Source organism: Salvelinus sp. IW2-2015, linkage group LG20 (assembly GCF_002910315.2).
Source record: "Salvelinus sp. IW2-2015 linkage group LG20, ASM291031v2, whole genome shotgun sequence".
Classification (NCBI taxonomy): domain Eukaryota; kingdom Metazoa; phylum Chordata; class Actinopteri; order Salmoniformes; family Salmonidae; genus Salvelinus; species Salvelinus sp. IW2-2015.
The window spans coordinates 19,033,225-19,056,747 of NC_036860.1; the positions used below are offsets into that span (position 1 = coordinate 19,033,225).

At 41.3% G+C, this 23,523-nt stretch overlaps 1 protein-coding gene across 1 annotated transcript in view; it reads right to left on the minus strand.

Annotated features, from left to right (window-relative positions):
* Positions 1 to 23,523, minus strand: part of camkk1a (calcium/calmodulin-dependent protein kinase kinase 1, alpha a) — a 133,744-nt gene that overhangs the window by 36,345 nt on the left and 73,876 nt on the right. Inside the window, 4 exon segments of the mRNA XM_070449255.1 lie at positions 3,231 to 3,252; positions 5,851 to 5,887; positions 13,646 to 13,782; positions 16,952 to 17,003. Of these exon segments, the coding sequence (XP_070305356.1) occupies positions 3,231 to 3,252; positions 5,851 to 5,887; positions 13,646 to 13,782; positions 16,952 to 17,003 (248 nt within the window).

The window sequence follows — 23,523 nt, forward strand, 5'->3', positions numbered from 1 at the left end:
GGAAGTAGGCGGGACTTTCGTAGAGTATAGCTGATATTAATATCACATTTGGGTCTTTGGTGTCCAAAGCGTCCAAGGTCCAAAATGTCTTTGGGTCCATTTTTCTACAGGAAGGGATGTATAATTATTAACTGGACATGAAAGGGTTACCAACAGAGCCCAACCAGTGGGGCAGAAAGTGTAGAGAAACCCTGGTGCAGTGGTGTAGTGCTAATACCACTGGTAATAACTGTCAAGTGTAAAACATAAGCACATAATGAATCCCTCTGGTGAGAGAGAGAGAGAAGGAGGGAGGGAGCAGTGAACAAACCCAGGCACTACATCAGCTTTGAGTAATGAAGGAGAAGACCGGAGAGAGGGAAGAGAGAAGAAGGGGGATGAGGGGAAAAGGGAAGAGGGGATGGCAACCTGGTCTCAGAGCATTTCATTAGTCTGTATGTAAATCCGAGCAGTGGTGGAAAGTACTTAAGTAAAAAATAGTTTAAAGTACTACTTAAGTAGTTTTTGGGTTATCTGTAATTTACTTTATTATTTATATTTTTGACAACTTTTACTTTTACTCCACTCCTTTCCTAAAAAAATTTACTTAATGTACTTTTTACTCCATACATTTTTCTTGAAACCCAAAAGTACTTTTGGGTTTCATTTTGAATGCTTAGCAGGACAGGAAAATGGTCCAATTCACACACTTATCAAGATAATGTCCTTGGTCACCCCTACTACCTGTGATCTAGCAACTCACTAAACACAAATGCTTCATTTGTAAATTATGTGTTGGAGTGTGCCCCTGGCTATCTGTAAATTTAAAAAACAAGAAAATTCTGGTGTCTGGTTTGTTTAGTACAAGGAATGGGAAATTATTCATACTTTTACTTTTACTTTTGATACTTAAGTATATTTTAGCAATTACATAAACTTATATTTAAGTTTATGTAATTAAGTATATTTAAAACCAAATACTTTCAGACTTTTACTCAAGTAGTATTTTACAGGGTGACTATCACTTTTACTTGAGCCATTTTCTATGAAGGTATCTTTACTTTTACTCAAGTATGACATTTGGGTACTTTTTCCACCACTGAATCCGAGACGCTCCATTTAGTATATCAAATCAAATCAATACAACAGGTATATAGACCTTACAGTGAAATGCTTACTTACAAGCCCTTAACCAACAATGCAGTTTAAAGAAAAATAAATGTTAAGAAAGTATTTACTTAAAATAAACTGAAGTAAAGAAGAAAAAAAGAAAAAACAAAAAGGGGGAAAAAAAACAAAAAACAAATAATAAAATAACAGTAACGAGGCTATATACAGGGGGTACTGGTACAGAGTCAATGTGCGGGGGGCAATGCAAATTGTCCGGGTAGACATTTGATTAGCTGTTCAGAATTCTTATTGCTTGGGGATAGAAGATGTTAAGAAGCCTTTTGGACCTAGACTTGGTGCTCCGGTACCACTTGCCGTGCAGTAGCAGAGAGAACAATCTATGACTAGGGTGGCTGGAGTCTTTGACAATCTTTAGGGCCTTCCTCTGACACCGCCTGGTATAGAGGTCCTGGATGGCAGGAAGCTTGGCCCCAGCGATGTACTGGGCCGTGCGCACTACCCTCTGTAGCTCCTTACGGATGGATGCAGAGCCGTTGCCATACCAGGCAGTGATGCAACCAGTCAGGATGCTCTCGATGGTGCAGCTGTATAACGTTTTGAGGACCTTAGGACCCATGCCAAATCTTTTCAGTCTCTTGAGGGGGAATAGGTGTTGTGGTGCCCTCATCACGACTGTCTTGGTGTGTTTGGACCATGATAGTGTGTTGGTGATGTGGACACCAAGGAACTTGAAGCTCTCAACCTGCTCCACTTCAGTCCTGTCAATGAGTGCGTGCTCGGCCCTCCTTTTCCTGTAGTCCACGATCATTTCCTTTGTCTTGATCATGTTGAGGGAGAGGTTGTTACCACACTGCCAGGTCCCTGACCTCCCTATAGGCAGTCTCATCGTTGTCGGTGATCAGGCCTACTACCACTGTTGTGCCGTCTGCAAACTGTGGAGTGCAATAGAGATTGCGTCATCTGTGGATCTGTTGGGGAAGTATGCAAATTGGAGTGGGTCTAGGGTTTCTGGGATAATGGTGTTGATGTGAGCCATGACCAGCCTTTCAAAGCACTTCATGGCTACAGACGTGAGTGCTATGGGTCGGTAGTCATTTAGGCAGGTTACCTTCTTGTTCTTGGGAACAGGAACAATGGTGGTCTGCTTGAAACATGTTGGTATTACAGACTCAGTCAGGGACAGGTTGAAAATGTCAGTGAAGACACTTGCAAGTTGGTCAGCGCATGCTCGGTGTAACGTCCTGGTAATCCTTCTGGCCCTGCGGCCTTGAGAATGTTGACCTGTTTAAAGGTCTTACTCACATCGGCTACGGAGAGCGTGATCACACAGTCATCCGGAACAGCTGGTGCTCTTATGAATGCTTCAGTGTTGCTTGCTTCGAAGCGCGCATAGAAGACATTTAGCTCATCTGGTAGGCTCGTGTCACTAGGCAGCTCGCGCCTGTGCGAGAATGTGATATGTTACATTTCATATGGTATGTATTCATTTGTAGAAGTCTATCCCCCATTTCGTATGAGATGTTACGAATTACAATACGTATTATATGTTACGAATTCGCAAAACATACAATATGTTCAGAATTTGCTAAACTTATGATATGTTACATATATTGCTAGGTGGCTAGGTTGCTAATGTTTGCTAGCTGGCTAATGTTAGTGAGGCTAGGGGTTAGGGTTAATGTTTGGGTTAAGTTTAGGAGTTAGGTTAGGGGAAGGGTTAGCTAAAACGGTTACATTTAAGGTTAGGGAAAGGGTTAGCTAACATGCTGGGCAGTTGCAATGTAGCTAAAAAGTAAGTAGTTGAAAAGTTGCAAATTAGCTAAAGCATAAGTTGTCCATAATGAGATTCAAACTCGCAACCTTTGGGTTGCTAGATGTTCGCTTTATATGCCCCAACCATTCACCCCGACCAACCACTCTAGTTTTGTTTTTGCATTAAGTAACCATATGTCTTTTGTAACCATACCAAACATAACATATCACTGAATTTACATGTACATATCACTGAATTTACATTCAATGATCACTGAATTTACATGTACTATGTCATGTCTAGTCTATGAGACCAGGATGGGGGTGGGGATCAGTCTTTAATTATTGTTGCAAAAAGTGCTACTCACCCCTTTGGCATCAAATCAAATACTGCAGGAGAGGGAGAGAAGAGAAACACATCAGTCTACATACGGTGCATTCAGAAAGTATTCAGACCCCTTCCCTTTTTCCACATTTTGTTACATACAGCTTTATTCTAAAATTGATTAAATAAATAAAACATCTCATCAATCTACATACAATACCCCATAATGACAAAGATAAAACAGGTTTTAGACATTTTTGCAAATGTATTAAAAATAAAACGCAGAAATACCTTTTTACATAAGTATTCAGACCCTTTGTTATGAGACTCAAATCAAATCAAATTTTATTGGTCACATACACATGGTTAGCAGATGTTAATGCGAGTGTAGCGAAATTCTACACTCGAACTTGAGCTCCGGTGCATCCTGTTTCCATTGATCATCCTTGAGATGTTTCTAGAACTTGATTGGAGTGCACCTGTGTTAAATTCAATTGATTGGACATGATTTGGAAAGGCACACACCTGTCTATATAAGGTCCTACAGTTGACATTGCATGTCAGAGCAAAAACCAAGTCATGAGGTCGAAGGAATTGTCCGTAGAGCTCCGAGACAGGATTGTGTCGGGGCACAGATCTGGGGAAGGGTACCAAAACATTTCTGCAGCATTGAAGGTCCCCAGGAACACAGTGGCCTCCATCATTCTTAAATGGAAGAAGTTTGGAACCACCAAGGCTCTTCCTAGAGCTGGCCGCCCGACCAAACTGAGAAATAGTTAGAGAAGGGCCTTGGTCAGGGAGGTGACCAAGAACCCGATGGTCACTCCGACAGAGCTCCAGAGTGGAGATGGGAGAACCTTCCAGAAGGACAACCAACTCCAACTTCATGGTAGAGTTGTCAGACGGAAGCCACTCCTCAGTAAAAAGGCACATGACAACCCACTTGGAGTTTGCCAAAAGGCACCTAAAGGACTCGCAGACCATGAGAAACAAGATTCTCTGGTCTGATGAAACCAAGATTGAACTATTTGGCCTAAATGCCAAGCTTGACGTCGGAGGAAACCTGGCACCATCCCTACGGTGAAGCATGGTGGTGCCAGCATCATGCTGTGGGGGTGTTTTTCAGTGGCAGGTACTGGAAGAGCAGTCAAGAGTGAGGGAAAGATGAACGGAGCAAAGTCCAGAGAGATCCATGATGAAAACCTGCTCAGAGCGCTCAGGACCTCAGACTGGGGGCGAAGGATCACCTTCCAACAGGACAATCACCCTAAGCACACAGCCAAGAGAACGCAGGAGTGGCTTCGGAACAAGTCACTGAATGTCTTTGAGTGGCCCAGCCAGAGTCCGGACTTGAATCCAATCGAGACCTGAATATAGCCGTGCAGCGACAGTCCCCATCCAACCTGACAGAGCTGGAGAGGATCAGCAGAGAAGAATGGGAGAAACTCCCCAAATACAGGTGTGCCAAGCTTGTAGCATCATACCCAAGAAGACTCAATGCTGTAATCTCTGCCAAAGGTGCTTCAACAAAGTACTGAGTAAAGGGTATGAATACTTATGTAAATGTGTTATTTATGTTTGTTTTTTTTGTGCAAAAATKTCAAAAAAACAGTTTTTGCTTTGACTTTACAGGGTATTGTGTGTAGTTTGAAGAGGGGGGAAAACAATTTAACCCATTTTAGAATAAGGCTGTAACATAACAAAATGTGGATATAGTCAAGTGGTCTGAATACTTTTCGAATGCACTGTACAGTACATACATGTCTGTCAAAGAGACTGTAGTATATTCTAGAACTCGGCACAACGGGTTGAAGACTGACAGACACAAACACCAAGTTACAACACCTTTTCACACGAGGCCTTAAATGAGCTAAATCATTTCATTAGCCAATGGCCGTAAAAATCTGTAAATCCCCCTTTCCCTAGTGATCGAAGGAATCCATCCATAGTCTATGTACCCTGCGGAGTTGTGGTGCACTCTTAGAAAAGAAGGTTCTTCCTAGAACCATAAAGGGTTCTTCAATTGACCCCACAGGAGAACACTCTGAAAATATTTTCGAATCCCAGAGCTGACAAGGTAAATATCTGTAATTCTGCCCCTGAGCAAGACAGTTAACCCACTGTTCCTCGTTAGCCGATGGCGTGGATGCCGATTAAGGCAGCCCCCCGACCTCTCTGATTCAGAAGGGATGGGTTAAATGCGGTAAGCACATTTCAGTTGAATGCATTCAGCTGTACAACTGACTAGTTATCCCCCTTTCCCAGAGAACACTCTGAAAATATTTTCAGGGGGTTCCAAGTGGAGCCCTTTTACTAATACAATGTTCTACGTGAAACCCTTTCACCACTAAAAGGTTCTAAGTAGAACCCTTTTCACCGCTAAAGGGTTCTACTTGAAACCAAAAAGGGTTCTCCTATGGGGACAAATGAAGAAACCTTTTTTCTAAGAGTTTGTGGTAAGGGCTTCATTAATGAGCTATCCTCTAGTTTAGCATTTTCATATGGAGTCAGCTGTGCCAACTGCTAAGGGCAGCAACAGGCCGATTTAGAGTTTGAGATAAGCACGCTCAACTTGGACTTTCACATAAATCATTCATTAATGTCAACGGGTGATTAAGTGCACAGCAAGAGAGCGGGAGAGAGCAGTTTGGTGAGGTACATACCCATGTGGAGGTTGTCCTCTGCAGGATCATCCAACACCTGCAACAATGATAATACATCATCAGGAATACCTCATATAATAGAATACACAACAGGTAGAATAAGGACATGGCATTAGCATTGCACTGAATAATGCAGCGTAACAAGTATTCATTGGCCTTTAAAGTATGTGAGATGCCAGTTCGAATTGAGGCCCAAATGAGGAGGATATTAATATCTAACATGTACTCTATCATTGTACTAACCATCTGTGACAAATGAAATTGCCACGTTACGTTTTACATTTTCCTCTAGCAGAGACAGTAATATTTTAAAAGAAGAGAAAGGTTCTGAGCATAATAAGAACATTTTACTGGTCTAGAATCCAATATTGGCTGTAAAATTCATTAACAAAGCACTATTAATATGATCCCATCCCAGACCCAACCCAGGCCCAGTACAGTAGAACAGTGGTTGCCAAACTGTTTCACTAGGGCCCCCCTTACATCATTGGGGAACATCCCGCTCCATTTTAAAGCTAATTTCCTGCAATTACATTTTTTTTGCCATGGGATGGAAAGAACAAGCTAATTTCCTGTTATTCTACACATTTTGCCATGTCTTATGTGTGTTCATGTGATAGCAAAATCAATGAGCAAAAACACCTCGCTAAAAAACATTAGTTGACATGGGTTAGTTGATCTGGACTTTTCTGGTCTGAAATGTTAGGAATATCTTTCTTTCTTAATGCGTTTGAGCCAATCAGTTGTGTTGTGACCAGGTAGGGTTGGTGTACAGAAGATAGCCCTATTTGGTMATTTCTCTTTGCTTATTTGAGCTGTTCTTGCCATAATATGGACTTGGTCTTTTACCAAATAAGGCTATTTTCTGTATACCGCTCTACCTTGTCACAACACAACTGATTGGCTCAAATGAGTAGGTGTGACCAAACTTTTTACTGGTACTGTACATATATACATACATAACATATACAGATAAATAAATACATAAAAATGAAACAGGCATTTGAACCCAGTCTGGCACAATGAGAAGATTCATGTGGGACACAAGCCTATACACACGTGCCATTTATCACATGGAAGCTAATTATTTTCATAATTGAATTATAGGTAGCCCTTTTTCTTTTATTCCTGGCTTTATCTAAATATTCCGCAAACGGAAATACACAATGAACAAAAAAACATTTCAGTTTTTCCTCATTGCTCAGCCACATAATGCCAGGGTTTGTTTGAATTCAAGACCAGATTGATCTCAATTTGTCATTGTCAGATTAGCCACGCATTTCGGTTCCTTAATCTGGCCCTGGGAAAGGAGGGCGGCTGGCTGCTCTGGGATGGGGCTGTAGAGTTGAAATACTAAGCTAAGAGGAGCTCCACTTTCACTGTAAACTCATTACGAATGACTGGCACAGTGCTGCTGGGAGCCCCAGAGGTACCCATGGCCACCCACTGACTCCATCCCATCCCCAGTGCCTCCACCCTGCCCTCCTTTCACTGTAAACTCATTATGACTGGCGGGCCTGGCATGGTGCCACCCACTGACTCCAGCCCCAGCCCTCCCCGAGCCCTCTATCCACCAACGCCTAGCCCTCCACCCACCCAGCCCTCCATCCTGCTCTGATGAGGTACCCAATTACGGCTGGGAGCCCCCGCCATCTGCCTGTGATTGAAGAGCACTCTGATGTTGTCACTTGGGAGAGGAGCGAGAGGGTCAGTGCGGTGCTTGTCTGTCTCTCATCTCTAAATCAGTGCCTCTCCCATCTATTCCCATCTCCTTTACATAAGCCACTGTGGTAAGCAGAACTTGGCTGCATCCCAAATGTCACCCTATACAGTACACTCCTTCCCAGCTAGCACATTTGGTTCCTTGGAAATTGTGTGTCTGTTTTTGGTTTCACATTGTTGTGGGATTGAAGCCATAAATTTGAATGACTGGTAAAACTAAATGTTTTTTCAACGTTCTGAGAAGAGAAGTGAAAATGTTGCCTGTTCTGGGAACATACACTACCGTTGAAAAGTTTGGGGTCACTTAGAAATGTCCTTGTTTTGTTGTCCATTAAAATAACATCAAATTGATCAGAAATACAGTGTAGACATTGTTAATGTTGTAAATGACTATTGCAGCAGGAAACCACAGATTTTTAATGGAATATCTACATAGGCTTACAGAGGCTTATAATCAGCAACCATCACTCCTGTGGTCCAATAGCACGTTGTGTTAGCTAATCCAAGTTGATCATTTTAAAAGGCTAATTGATCATTAGAAAACCCTTTTGCAATTATGTTGGCACAGCTGAAAACTGTTGTACTGATTAAAGAAGCAATAAAACTGGCCTTCTTTGGACTCATTGAGTATCTGGAGCATCAGCATTTGTGGGTTCGATTACAGGCTCAAAATGGCCAGAAACAAAGATCTTTCTTCTGAATCTCGTCAGTCTATTCTTGTTCTGAGAAATGAAGGCCATTCTATGTGAGAAATTGCCAAAAAAGTGAAGATCTCATACAAAGCTGTGTACATTTTTAGGTTTCTGGGATGTTCTGAAACGTTTTACACTGGTTCCGTGAAATTTGTCCTGGGATGTTTTATGGGCGATCTGAGAATGGAAAATATAGGTTATTTGAAGGTAATTAAATATGTGACTGACCGGCTCAAATTGGTCTTATGTAGGAATATTTTTAATTGTTTTTGGTACCTACTGTAGAGCTGTAACGGCTGTCCTCCTCCTCTTCATCCGAAGAGGAGGAGCAGGGATTGAACCAAGGTGCAGCGGGTTGTGAATACATAATGAATTTATTGACAAGACGAAAAACGAACACGAACTACACTTGAAATGATACAAAATAACAAACGACGTAGACTGACCTAAACATGAGAACTTACATAGACATGAAGAACGCACGAACAGGAACAGACTACATACACACAGAAACAGTCCCGTGTGGTACGAAATAACATACAGACACGGAAGACAACCACCCACAAACAAACAGTGTGAAAACACCTACCTTAATATGGCTCTCAATCAGAGGAAATGAAAACCACCTGCCTCTAATTGAGAGCCATATCAGGTCACCCTTAAACCAACATAGAAACAGAAAACATAGACTGCCCACCCAAACTCACGTCCTGACCAGCTAACACATACACAAACTAACAGAAAACAGGTCAGGAACGTGACAAGAGCTCATCCCAAGCAACTCATCCCAAACCATCTCAATTGGGTTGAGGTCGGGTGATTGTGGAGGCCAGGTCATCTGATGCAGCGCTCCATCCCTCTCCCACTTGGTCAAATAGCCCTTACACAGCCTGGAGGTGTGTTGGGTCATTGTCCTGTTGAAAAACAAATGATAGTCCCACTAAGCGCAAACCAGATGAGATGGCGTATCACTGCAGAATGCTGTGGTAGCCATGCTGGTTGAGTGTGCCTTGAATTCTAAATCAATCGCAGACAGTGTCACCAGCAAAGCACCCCACATCATCACACCTCCTCCTCCATGCTTCACGGTGGGAACCGCACATGCAGAGATCATCCGTACATCTACTCTGCGTCTCACAAAGACATGGCGGTTGGAACCAAATATCTTAAATTTGGACTTATCAGACCAAGGACATATTTCCACAGGTCTAATGTCCATTGCTCATGTTTCTTGCCCAAGCAAGTCTCTTCTTCTTATTGGTGTCCTTTAGTAGTGGTTTCCTTGCAGAAATTAGACCATGAAGTCCTGATTCACGGAGTCTCGTTTGAACAGTTGATGTTGAGATGTGTCTGTTACTTGAACTCTGTGAAACATTTATTTGGGCTGCAATTTCTGAGGCTGGTAACTGTAATGAACTTTTCCTCTGCAGCAGAGGTAACTCTGGGTCTTCCTTTCCTGTGGCAGGCCTCATGAGAGACAGTTTCATCATAGCGCTTGATGGTTTTGCGACTGCAGTTGAAGAAACTTTAAAAGTTCTTGAATGTTTGACCTTCATGTCTTAAAGTAATGATGGACTGTTGTTTCTCTTTGCTAATTTGAGCTGTTCTTGCCATAATATGGACTTGCTCTTTTACCAAATAGGGCTATCTTATTTTTACCACCCCTACCATGTCACAACACAACTGATTGGCTCAAACACATTAAGAAGGAAAGAAATTAAACAAATACACTTTTAACAAGGCACACCTGTTAATTGAAATGCATTTCAGTTGACTACCTCATGAAGCTGGTTGAGAGAATGCCAAGAGTGTGCAAAGCTTTACCTACTCGTCAGCAAATTCTTACAAGGCACCCCGCCCTCCTCCCCCTTTTTCTCAGTCTTTTCTTCACGCTGATGACAGGGATTTGGGCCTTGTCTTGACAAAACAGTATATCCTTTGCGTTCGACTCATTAAAGAAAAAATCTTTGTCCAGTTTGAGGTGAGTAATCACAGTTCTGATGTCCAGAAGCTCTTTTCGGTCATAAGAGACGGTAGCAGCAACATTATGTACAAAATTTGTTACAAACAATGCAAAAAACAAACAAAATAGCACAGTTGGTTAGGAACTCGTAAACGGCAGCCATCCCCTCTGGYGCCATTATTAAATGTATCTACTGTTGCACACAGTATGTATGTATAGCGCGTAATGTATTTACTGTTTTATTCACGTTTTCAAGTACTGRTGACAAATCATGCATTCCGATACTTGCATAGATTGTAATGGACACATATGAAGCTTGTACTGATTATGATGAGCTAATGCTAAGCTAATTCCTAGCTTTGTGTGGCTCCATGTTTGTTGACATCATACAATACATTCTGGTTGTCACGTAAATGTCTGTCAGAACAAAGACGTTATAGCAAAACGAGGTGAAGGGATGGTTCACTCGTCTTTTGAGTAAACTTCCAGAAGCGAATGATGACAGTAAATGATGATAGACGACACAACCCCTTCAATATGCATACTGCAAACAGACCCAACTCATCTTACAACCTCGTTGCGGCGTGCACAAACTACCCATCTTCGGGTTACTTTAGATTTTTACTCAATTATTTTGATCACTGGTGAGGTCACTCGTGATGTGATGAATTGTAAATAGTAATTGCTATTAGATAATTCATGTATGGTTTCTGTCAGTCAGAGACCTAACACCGCTTGTGTTAGGTAACTTTCCTCAGTTAGCGCTACGACTAATGTAGCCTACATTTTCCGGTTTGGATGAGAATTGTGTTATGCTCATTCTGTGAATGTCTGAACATTGCATCCAAAAATAAACTGCTCATATTGAGGACAAAATGTTGTAAAGACTGTTTGTGCAAAATGTTTTTGTAAAAAAACTATGTGGCCAGCTCAAACGCTGACTGTTGTAATCAATCGTAACAGCACGTTCTCAAAAAGTGTTCTAATCACACCCGTTTGAGCGTACGTTACAGGGACAACTGTAGAATGATCAGATCACACCCATTTGTTCGTACATGTCAAAGGGTTAAAAAGATAGAAGGTAAACAGAGAATTTTGTTGATAATGAGAACGGAATGTACAGTTGAAGTCGGAAGTTTACATACACTTAGGTTGGAGTCATTAAAACTTGTTTTTCAACCACTCCACAAATGACTTGTTAACAAACTGTAGTTTTGGCAAGTCGGTTAGGACATCTACTTTGTGCATGACACAAGTCATTTTTCCAACACTTGTTTACAGACAGATTATTTCAGTTTGAATTCACTGTATCACAATTCCAGTAATTTTCAATTATTTTCCATTGGCCAAAAGATTTAACCCACATGTTGGCTTATTTTTTTTTTGCCAAACTAACAATGTCTTACTGTATTTAAATTATTTTATTTTATTTCAACTAACTTATGTTTTAATTCACGTTTGAATTACAATCTTGAGATACAATCTTCGGCAAAATCATTCGCAAGGAGATTCCTGCAAAAATATTATTTGAAGATAATCACCATAAAATGTAAAAAACAAAAAATCATGTGGCAAAAAAAACAAACAGCTGAAACGGCATTGCACCAAATCTTGTTTCACACACTAAGTTGACTGTGCCTTTAAACAGCTTGGAAAATTCCAGAAAATTATGTCATGGTTTTAGAAGCTCCTGATACGCTAATTGACATCATTTGAGTCAATTGGAGGTGTACCTGTGGATGTATTTCAAGGCCTACCTTCAAACTCAGTGCCTCTTTGCTTGACATCATGGGMATATCAAAAGATATCAGCCCTCAGAAAAACAATTGTAGACCTCCACAAGTCTGGTTCATCCTTGGGAGCAATTTTCAAACGCCTGAAAGATCCACGTTCATCTGTACAAACAATAGTACGCAAGGATAAACACCATGGCACCACACAGCAGTCATTCCGCTCAGGAAGCAGATGCGTTCTGTCTCTTAGAGATTAACGTACTTTGGTGCGAAAAGTGCAAGTCAATCCCAGAACAACAGCAAAGGACCTTGTGAAGAAGCTGGAGGAAACAGGTACAAAAGTATCTATATCCACAGTAAAACGAGTCCTGTATCGACATAACCTGAAAGGCCGTTCAGCAAGGAAGAAGCCACTGCTCCAAAACCGCCATAAAAAAGCCAGACTACTGTTTGCAACTGCACATCGGGACAAATATCATACTTTTTGGAGAACTGTCCTCTGGTCTGATGAAACAAAAATAGAACTGTTTGGCCATAATGACTATCGTTATGTTTGGAGGAAAAAGGGGGAGGCTTGCAAGCCGAAGAACACCATCCCAACCGTGAAGCACGGGGTGGCATCATCATGTTGTGGGGGTGCTTTGCTGCAGGAGTGACTGGTGCACTTCACAAAATAGATGGCATCATGAGGTAGGAAAATGATGTGGATATATTGAAGCAACATCTCAAGACATCAGTCAGGAAGTTAAAGCTTGGTCGCAAATGGGTCTTCCAAATAGACAATGACCACAAGCATACTTCCAAAGTTGTGGCAAAATGGCTTAAGGACAACAAAGTCAAGGTATTGGAGTGGCCATCACAAAGCCCTGACCTCAATCCTATAGAACACATTGTGGGCAGAACTGAAAATGCGTGTGCGAGCATGACTCAGTTATACCAGCTCTGTCAGGAGGAATGGGCCAAAATTCACTCAATTTATTGTGGGAAGCTTGTGGATGGCTACCCGAAACGTTTGACCGAAGTTAAACCATTTAAAGGCAATGCTACCAAATACTAATTGAGTGTATGTAAACTTCTGACCCACTGGGAATGTGATGAAATAAATAAAAGCTGAAATAAATCATTTTCTCTACTATTATTCTGACATTTCACATTCTTAAAATAAAGTGGTGATCCTAACTGACCTAAAACAGGGAATGTTTCCTTGGATTAATCGTCAGGTATTGTGAAAAACTCAGTTTAAATGTATTTGGCTAAGGTGTATGTAAACTTCCGACATCAGCTGTATATTTTTTATATATTTTTTAAAAAACAGTAGGAAACGTTATGCAGAAGTACTGAAATTCCCATAGAAGAACGTTGTTTTCTTAACGTTCTCTCAACTATTTGAGAACATTCCATTGTCAAACCAGTTGAAGAACTTCCCTAGAACATTACCCAAAATGGTATTAAATGTAAACATGTTTGAAGAAACTTCTGTTAAAGTAATGAAATACCAATAAAATAAAGTTTTTTTGTCAAGTTCCTTAAATGTGCTGAGAATGTTCCAAAGCCAAGCAATTTTATTGCACCATTCCCTGAAATTTGTGGGGAGGTTGTAAAAATACAATCACGCTCTCACCAAGCTTTAAAAAACATATGGTTCTCAGAATGTTATGTGCTAGCTGGGTAGGCTCTACCCTCACCTCCACCAGTTTGACTATGTTGAGATGGTCCAGCTTCCTGAGTATGGCAATCTCCTGGTAGACCCTCTCCAGGGGGCCTAGGACTTTGGGCTGCTCTCCTTGAACCGCCACCTTGGGTCCTCTAGGAGGGGGGCGACCTGCAGGGAATCACAACAGCCACACAAACCACCAACTTCATGTCAGCTGACAATTCCATTAAATTCAATACAATTTTATTAATCTCTTCAGGCGCAACTAAGAAAGGCAATTTAGTTGAAAGCATCCTAATCAACACCCTCCACAACAAAGTCCCTGTTAGCAGTCTCACAAAGCATATATGAGACACAAGTCAATAATTATACTTTCACCAGTGAGTAAGTCAAGTTAAAATCACTCATATCTGGGTACATGAGAGAAGCCAAGTGTATACAGGAGTCATGCCACTGCTTAAGATTAGTGTGACCACATTTAAAATACCCAATTGTGGGGACAAGGGAATGATTTTGAGGGACATTCACGAGACAGACTAGTGTTGCTTATTCATATTTTAATAGGCTTCATATAGCCTACCATTTTTATTTCATATTAATACTTTTGCTTATTCAATCTGATCACTAACATAGGCCTACGGCATTGCACCAAATCTTGTTTCAAAAACATCTCATCTGTTCTTCAGAAACAAAGATTTGCTTGTTTTGACTGTTGACCAATGACCAGTCATCAGCATTGACGCACAAAAATGGGCGAACATATCGTGACCTGAAAGCGGTTGTTTCATTTTCTATGGGTTTTCATGGCAAAAACAGAGTAGCCTACCTACACTCATATTATCCATATAAAATACAGTTTAGCAATCTGCTACAGATGCATCTTTGCCAGACCTCGTGATGATTCCATTGATTATTTTCATATTTCAAATAGGCCTAGTTTGGGTGGGTTTCTAATTATATACCTCAGTGGTTATGTGTCTTGAGATAGCTGTAACATCGTACTACCTGCAATACTTATGGGATGAAGATATAACATATTCTGACAAACGAATTACAATATTTGTGAGGAAGACAAAAGCTAGACAAATCATGCTTTCCATCAGATCTTGCATCCTCCGCTGTGTACAGGTAGACCATATGATCCTGCCTGCTCTGGACTCCAGAGAAGTGAAAATGTGACATGATATCCTTAGTTGATACTGACTGCTAACATAAATGACTTTCAGCTCAAAATGCAGGTCTAAAACCCAGGTTATTTCTATATCTTGTGTTTTGAAAATGCATCACCGTTTATGGCTATAATGACAAGCTACATTTGCGCAGCGATTGTGCGCGGGTGTTCACGGGGGGTCGAGGGTCAAAAAGTTTGAGAACCACTGAGCTAGCGAACAGATTGCTGATTTCCTGTACAGCTATAAGATCGGGTGCAGCTCAAATGTCAAATTGTATGAAGAGAGGATTTCCATAAATAAATATGCAGCTCAAAAAAAAATTGGTGATCAAGAAAATTAACTGTTTACTTTTTTTTTTTTACTTGACTTGAGACTGAACTTGAAAAAACTTGTGATTCGACTTGCTTTTAGAATGCACGTCTTGGACTTGACTCGAGACTCAACACATTGTAGTTGGGAGTCGACTTTAGAACGGGATCTTGTGACTTGAGACATGTCTGTGACTCGAATAATAGTGGCTTAGGCCTCCTTACCTTTGTAGCTCTTCGTAAGTAGTCCTCTCCAAGCTGTCCTCTCCAAATTTAGCTGGAATTTTGCCCGAAACGATTTGACAAATGTGATTGGTTGACGATATGACATTGGCCCACGTCTCGATTTTGCGCTGCACGGAATAACAGATCTCAACAGCAATTGGCAGCAATTGGAGAAGTGTTCTACATCACCAGTGCCACATCCTTATGATATACAGTGCATTCCTAAAGTCTTCAGACCCCTTTCCTTTTTCCACATTTTGTGCCTTATTCATCAATCAGCACACAATAACCCATAATCACAAAGCAAAACAAGTTTTTATACATTTTTGCAAATGTATTAAAAATAAAAAACAGAAAGTGTTCTGAACACAGAAAGTGTTCAGACCCTTTGCTATGAGACTCGAAATTTAGCTCAAGTGAGTCCTGTTTCCATTGATCATCCTTGAGATGTTTCTACAACTTTCTGGGAGTCCACTTGTGGTAAATTCAATTGATTAAACATGATTTGGAAAGGCACACAGCTGTCTATATAAAGTCCCACAGTTGACCGTGCATGTCAGAGCAAAAACCAAGCCATGAAGTCAAAGGGTTTATCCGTAGAGCTCCGAGACAGGATTGTGTCAAGGCACAGATCTGGGGAAGGGTAGCCAAAACATTTCTGCAGCATTGAAGGTCCCCAAGAACACAGTGGCCTCCATCATTCTTAAATGGAAGAAGTTTGGAACCAGCAAGACTCTTCATAGAACTGGCCGTCCGGCCAAACTGAGCAATCGGGGGAGAAGGGCCTTGGTCAGGGAGGTGACATCTCTGGAGAGACCTGAAAATAGCTGTGCAGCGACACTCCCCATCCAACCTGACAGAGCTTGAGAGGATCTGCAGAGCTGAATGGGAGAAAGTCCCCAAATACAGGTGTGCCAAGCTTGTAGCGTCATAACCAAGAAGACCTGAGACTGTAATCATTGCCAAAGGTGCTTCAACAAAGTACTGAGTAAAGGGTCTGAATACTTATGTAAATGTTATATTTCAGTTTGTTATTTTGAATACATTTGCTAACATTTCTAAAAACTTGTTTTTGCTTTGTCATTATGGGGTATTGTGTGTAGATTGATGAAGGGGGAAAAAACAATTTCATTCATTTTAGAATAAAGCTGTAACGTAACAACATTTTGAAAAAGTAATGGGGTCTGAATACTTTCCCGAATGCACTGTATATCTTGTCATAAGTGCAACCCCAAAAGACAGGTTGGAATGTATGACTGAAATTCAGGACAAATCAACCTTTTTTTGTAAATTAGTGGTGTTTTAATTTGTTGATAAAATGCAGGATTGTTTGGTTGCAGGGCGCGGGACAAGGGACTGAAATGTGTGACTGTCCCACACAATCTGGAGCATGTGGTCACACTACTTAACATCCTATCTGTATCCTTTGTTTGATGGTCCTTCGAGCTGGATCGTAATTATATAATATATTCCATTTAGAAGACACTTTTATCCAACATGACTTACAGTCATGCCGTGTATACATTGTTTATGTGTGGGTGGTACAGGGAAATCAAAGTCACCAACTGAGCTCCAGAGGACCAGAGACCAATGAGTGTTGAATGTGTAAAAGCCAAACCGTGTTCCACGTACGAGGGAATCCATACTGCTTCATCAGCTTCTTCTTGGACACCACCTTCATGGCCTGGAAGAGAAGGAGAGCAGAATGAGATTGGTGATATTGGTGAGCTAACATGCCATATATTTCATTCTGGTCACTCACTATTAGTTGAATCACTATAACAATAAACACACACATTACATACAGTGCACTTTAGTGCAGAACAGATACATAAAGTTTATTCAATAATGTTTGTTAATTCATTATACCATCCATTTATTTATCCATCCATCCATCCATCCATTCATTCATTTCTTCATTCATTACATGTTGAACAGGATTAAGAGAGAGAGACTAACAAAAATGGGCTTACTAGATACTGTACATACAGAACAGAACAGCTATTTTTCAGCATTCAATAAATGTCATATTCATTAGCGTTCAGTACACAATGGTCAGTGTGACACTCGCAGTCAAAGCATCCTAATTTCGAGTGAAATGGATGGCATAATAACATCTCTCACTTCCTGGATTCATTTCCATATTAATAAAAGAAAAGCTTTCATAAATATTGTTTCTTGTGCTAATGACATACTTAAAATTCCCAGCACCACTCTCTCTGCCGGTGGGTAAGTGATTGCATAAATGACTATAGAAATGAAGTGACACACGGTGGAAGATGGCTTCTGTTAAGGAAGGGTTGACTTCTGTTAGTGACTAGTTTAACTCTACTAGCTACCATGTAGAATATAGTTATGGTAATGACTCCAGAAAGCAAGCTGATGGTCCAATACTGGAGCCTACAGTTTGTTACCATGCAGTAGGTCTACAAGGTGCGGTGGCCACTGGCCATACATTCAAATATAAACTCATTAACTAGTTACCTACAGTAATGCTATTGACGTTCAACCCTACACTTTCTTCTGTAAGTAAGATCTTTCAATCCTTCAGCTCAGGATAGAATTAAAAACATTCTGTGACATCACATCTTCAGAGTATTCTGGTGTTCAAATGATGCGAGAGCCCAGTTCCTTCAGTGGCACACACACACACANGCTGGTCCAGACCCTGGATGAGATGGTCAGGAGTCAGTCTGGACGGACAGACAGCTGGTCCAGACCCTGGATGAGATGGTCAGGAGTCAGTCTGGCGGACAGACAGAGTCTAAAGAGGCTGGACCAGCCCCTCATGGCACCCTGCAAGGAGAAACAGGGCATAGACTCTGACAGGTGGTTTATACCGGAAGAGAGCACACACACCAGAGATGGAAGAGACCGTATACGCTAGATCTTAGTTTCCACAGACGGACGGATGGACGGACACGCTCCTGTTATAGGACACCGACATTGTCACGACACGTACACACACTACAGACATAAAGCCACACGTACACACACTACAGACATAAAGCAACACGTACACACACTACAAACATAAAGCCACACGTACACACATGGGATACACAGATCATTTTCACGTTCATTTAGAGAGAGATGCGTGCTCTGTCACTCACAATCCCACTCACACTAACACCTACTGCACTGCACTGTGGCTACAGCTTTCATTTTTTATGTGGTGCTTCTTGCTCTGGAAGACTGTAAACAGTCCCTGCCATCTTGCGGGCAGACAGGTGCTGGTAGACATCTCACAGCTGAAAGCCCTCCACCACGGTGATGACTGTCTCAAACGCTGTGCTGATCACTTTCTGCTTCATCACCTCCAGATCCTTCGCACCCGCACGGAACCCACACACACACACACACACACACACACACACACACACACACACACACACACCTAATTACCTTCTCCTCTATAGCACTAATTAGGTGTTAATTCCTTGCACCTGCAGATTAAATGTATTTTTGTGTTGGCTAATGAATAAGACCCATCTGAAAGCATCACACAGCTTTATTAATGGCAGCATTCATATTCTCCCTGTGTGTGTAATGTTAAGGACATCAGATGCTCTTCAGACACGATGATGAAGGACAATGGATGGTGCATATTTTATAGGAGATCATTTCTGTTTCTCCCAGCACCACCACCATGCTAGTACATTCCCTGATTCTGCGTGTAACGTCAGGGACATCAGACTAGTCGTTGTTCAGCGAATGAAAAGGATGAATGGATAGTGCATATCTCAGAGGAGAGATGTTTTGTCATTCTGTTAATTCCACCGCTACAGTTACAGTACCACAATCAGTAGTGYTACTAGTTATTCCCTGCCTGTGTCAAAGATCACAACATTGAAGCCTATTCGAGATCCAACAGATCCACAGATGACGCAATCTTTATTGCACTCCACACGGCCCCACATGGACAAAAGGAACATCAACATGAGAATGCTGTTCATTGACTACAGCTCAGCGTTAAACACCATAGCGCCCTCCAAGCTCATCACTAAGTTAAGGACCCTGGAACTGAACACTTCCCTTTGCAACTGGATCCTGGACGGGCCGCCCCCAGGTGGTGAGGGTAGGCAACAACACATCCGCCATGCTGACCCTCAACACAGGGGCCCCTCTGTGGTGCGTGCTTAGTCCCCATCTGTACTCCCTGTTCACCCACGACTGGGTGGCCCCGCACGACTGCAACACCATCATTAAGTTTGCCGACAACACGACGGCGGTGTGCCTGATCACCTAATGAGACAGCCTATAGGGAGGGAGTCAGAGACCTGGCAGTGTGGTGCCCGGACAACCACCCATTCCCTCAAWGTCATCAAGAAAAAGGAGTTAATCGTGGACTACAGGAAACAGAGGGCCCGAGCACCCCCCATTCACAGCGACAGGGCTTTAGTGGAGCGGGTCGAGTGCTTCAAGTTCCTCGGTGTCCACATCACTAAGGATCAGTCATAGTCCAAACACACCAACACAGTCGTGAAGAGGGCCCGACACTGCCTCTTCCCCCCTTCAGAAGGCTGAAAAGATTTGGCACGGGCCCTCAGATCCTCAAAAAGTTCTACAGCTGCACCCTTGAGAGCATATTGACTCGCTGCATCAATGCTTGGTATGGAAAACTGCTTGGCATCTGACGGCAACGTACTACAAATGGTAGTGCGTACGGCCCAGTACGTCACTGGGGCCGAGCTTCCTGCCATCCAGAACCTCTATACCAGGCAGTGTCAGAGGAAGACCCTACAATTTTTCAAAGACTCCAGCCACCCAAGTCATAGACTGTTCTCTCTGCTACCACACAGAAAGCAGTACCGATGCACCAAGTCTGGAACCAACAGGACCCTGAACAGCTTCTACCCTCAAGCCASAAGACTGCTAAATAGTTAGTGAAATAGCTACCCGGACTATCTGCATGACCCCTTTTGCACTAACTCTTTTGACTCATCACATACACTGCTGCTACTGTTTATTATTTGTCACTTTATTCCTAGTATATGTACATATCTACTTCAATTACCTCGTACCCCTGCACATCCACTCAGTACTGGTACCACTGGTATATGGCCAAGTTATTGTTACTCATTATATATCTATTATTACGTGTTTTACTTTTCTATTATTTCTCTATTTTCTTTCTCTGCATTGTTGGGAAGGACTCATAAGTAAGCATTTCACTGTTAGTCTACATCTGTTGTTTACAAAGCATGCAACAAATACAATTTGATTTGATTTCATACACTGTAAAAAGTGGGATGAAGCTATTGTTCATCTGAAGAGGTTTTACTGATTGGAATGATTGAAAACACTTTGGTTCGTTCAACCTATTCTATTCAATTTGTCTGAAATCAAATAATTATTGGTCTATAGGTTAATAATTTTGTGCTATTAAATTGGCCTGTGTATATTTCGTCAGTCATCATGTACCAACTATCACACGCGCACAGCATACAGAACCTATTTTGAGCAGGATTTCTTCTGCAGCTCCTCAGCTCGTTGCTGCTGAAGTAAAAACATGTGCTTTTATAAGTCCATTCATCCTAAATGCAATCACGTGTTAAAAACAGCTTTGGTGCACAACTAAAAATAGCTACTATTTTTATTTCTCAAATGGTATTTGCAGTGCACCTGCTGAAGGCAGTATGCATTTTGAAAGCATACTTAATCGTTTAAAACCTGAATACTTACTTTCATATTATTAGGGATGTCTTACCTTGCTCCAAAGTAGCCTATAGGCAAAATCCGACCAATATGGAGGCAATTCTTTTATAAAGACTTTATATGCAGCTCATGAGTTTCAAGTTTGGGGAAGCTTACAATTTATCCTACCATTTCTACCATTCTGCGTGTCAGTAATTATAAAAATCGGAATTAAAATGATACAGATTGAAAAGTCAACTAATGCCAGATCACCAGCCTCTGCCATATGGACACATTGATACACCGTGATCCATTGGCAGCTAAAGAAATGATCGCATGGAACTCATTGCCTATAGGCCAATGCAGCAGTAGGCCTATAACTTCCATTGATTTTTCACATCAAGGATTGGTGATTATTTGAGGGGAGGATTGTTGTAAAGATTTTTCAAATAGCTTACTATGAGGAACTATAGTTTAAATATATTATAATTCGCAATGGATGTTAAAAAACACTTTCCTAAATGTCCACGCTGTAGGCCAGGTACTCTTATGCGTGCTCAGTTGTACGTGTAACCGATGTAAAATGGTTAGCGGGGTGCGCGCTAATAGCGTTTCAAACGGTGACGTCACTCACTCTGAGACCTTGAAGTAGTTGTTCCCCTTGCTCTACAAGGGCCGCGGCTTTTGTGGAGCAATGGGTAACGATGTTTCGAGGGTGGCTGTTGTCTATGTGTGCAGAGGGTCCCTGGTTCGGGGCGAGGAGAGGGACTAAACTGTTACACACGCGCCCCCTCAACGTTATCAGGCCAGAGAAACCAGACACATGTTCATTGCTCACATTGAGCACTCCAAACAAAGGACAATGAAAACATTTAAAATCTCATAAATGATGGTTATGAAATAAACCAAAAACTTTCCCCAAGTGTAGCAGGTTTAGAACTATGCAAACAATGTTTCCATTCCCAGAATGAGAACGGTAAATGACTGTAATTAATACATGCATTAACTGAAATGTATGTAACCAAATGACAGGGATTAATGGTACATTTACTAATGGTGATATGTAATGGGGAATTGATTAAAAAAATATATAAAAAGGGCAAACAATTCACACAATGAAGCCAAAAGCACAGAAACCAAAGGCACAATCCTAGTCATATTAGCAACCAATCCTAGTTGTTGCATTTTTAGATTCCCCCTCTTTCTAAGTTTCTAACATAGATTTTCATCTCTGTTACATATGGAACCGCTATCAGGTGCGCTGTTAAGAATGGACTTTTCCCAGCTGCACTGTTTAAAATGGTGGTTTCCAGCAAATTGCATTTTAGCAAATGTTTGAAAATGATATTTGATTGGCTGCTTCATTACACAAGTTGCATGTTTGGTTAAAATGCAATACCATAATCCAGTGGCGACCATTCAATGTATTTATATATTTGGGGTTTTTCCCGTTTCGCATGTAATTTTGGTATTAATAAGTGTCACATATCAGTTTGCAAACAATGTAAAAAAAATGATATATCATTGAGTTAATGAAGCCGCATACAAACATGGTCTCTTTTTGTTTTTGTTTTTTTGAGTAAGGCAGCTCCAAAATGCTGGTGTTTCAGCCTAGCTCAGTGCTTTCTTTGGTGGTGGGGCAAGCCAGCAGAAAATATATGTCACGATCGTCGTAACGTTGAAGAGAGGATGACCAAGGTGCAGCGTGAAGTGAATGCATTCTTCTCTATTTATTTAACGAAAACGAAGAACACTTAAACAAACTACAAAACGCTATAATCAAAAGTGCAGACACAGGCAACTAACATATAGACAATAACCCTGTCACGCCCTGGCCTTAGTATTCTTTGTTTTCTTTATTATTTTAGTTAGGTCAGGGTGTGACATGGGRAATGTATGTGTTTTTGTATTGTCTAGGGGTTTTGTATGGTTAATGGGTCAGTGTCTTATCTAGGTGTTTGTATGTCTATGGCTGCCTAGATTGGTTCTCAATTAGAGGCAGCTGTGGTTCATTGTCTCTGATTGAGAGCCATATTTAAGGCAGTCATAGGCATTGGGGTTTTGTGGGTCTATGTTGTACGTTTGTAGCTTGTGTGTGCACTTACGTTTATAGCTTCACGATCGTTTGTTGTTTTGTTTAGGTTTATAATAGTGTTCGTTTCGTGTTTTTTCTTTATTCTCAAATAAAAGAGAATGTATTTTTCACACGCTGCGCCTTGGTCCTCTCTCTCACCCATAGACGATCGTGACAAACTACCCAATGAATATGGCTGCCTAAATATGGTTCCCAATCAGAGACAACGATAGACAGCTGCCTCTAATTGAGAACCAATCTAGGCAACCATAGACATACATCACACCTAGAATAGCAAACACCCATAGACATACAAAAAACCCTAGATAATAACAAAAACACCTGCATCCCCCATGTCACACCCTGACCTATCCTTTTTAATCCTTGTCATATGAAGATAAATAATGATGAGAAATTATAGATAAAACATATCGGTGCTCATCAGCCATTGGACATAAACATTAAACAACAAGTTGGAAATCGCAAATTCAAC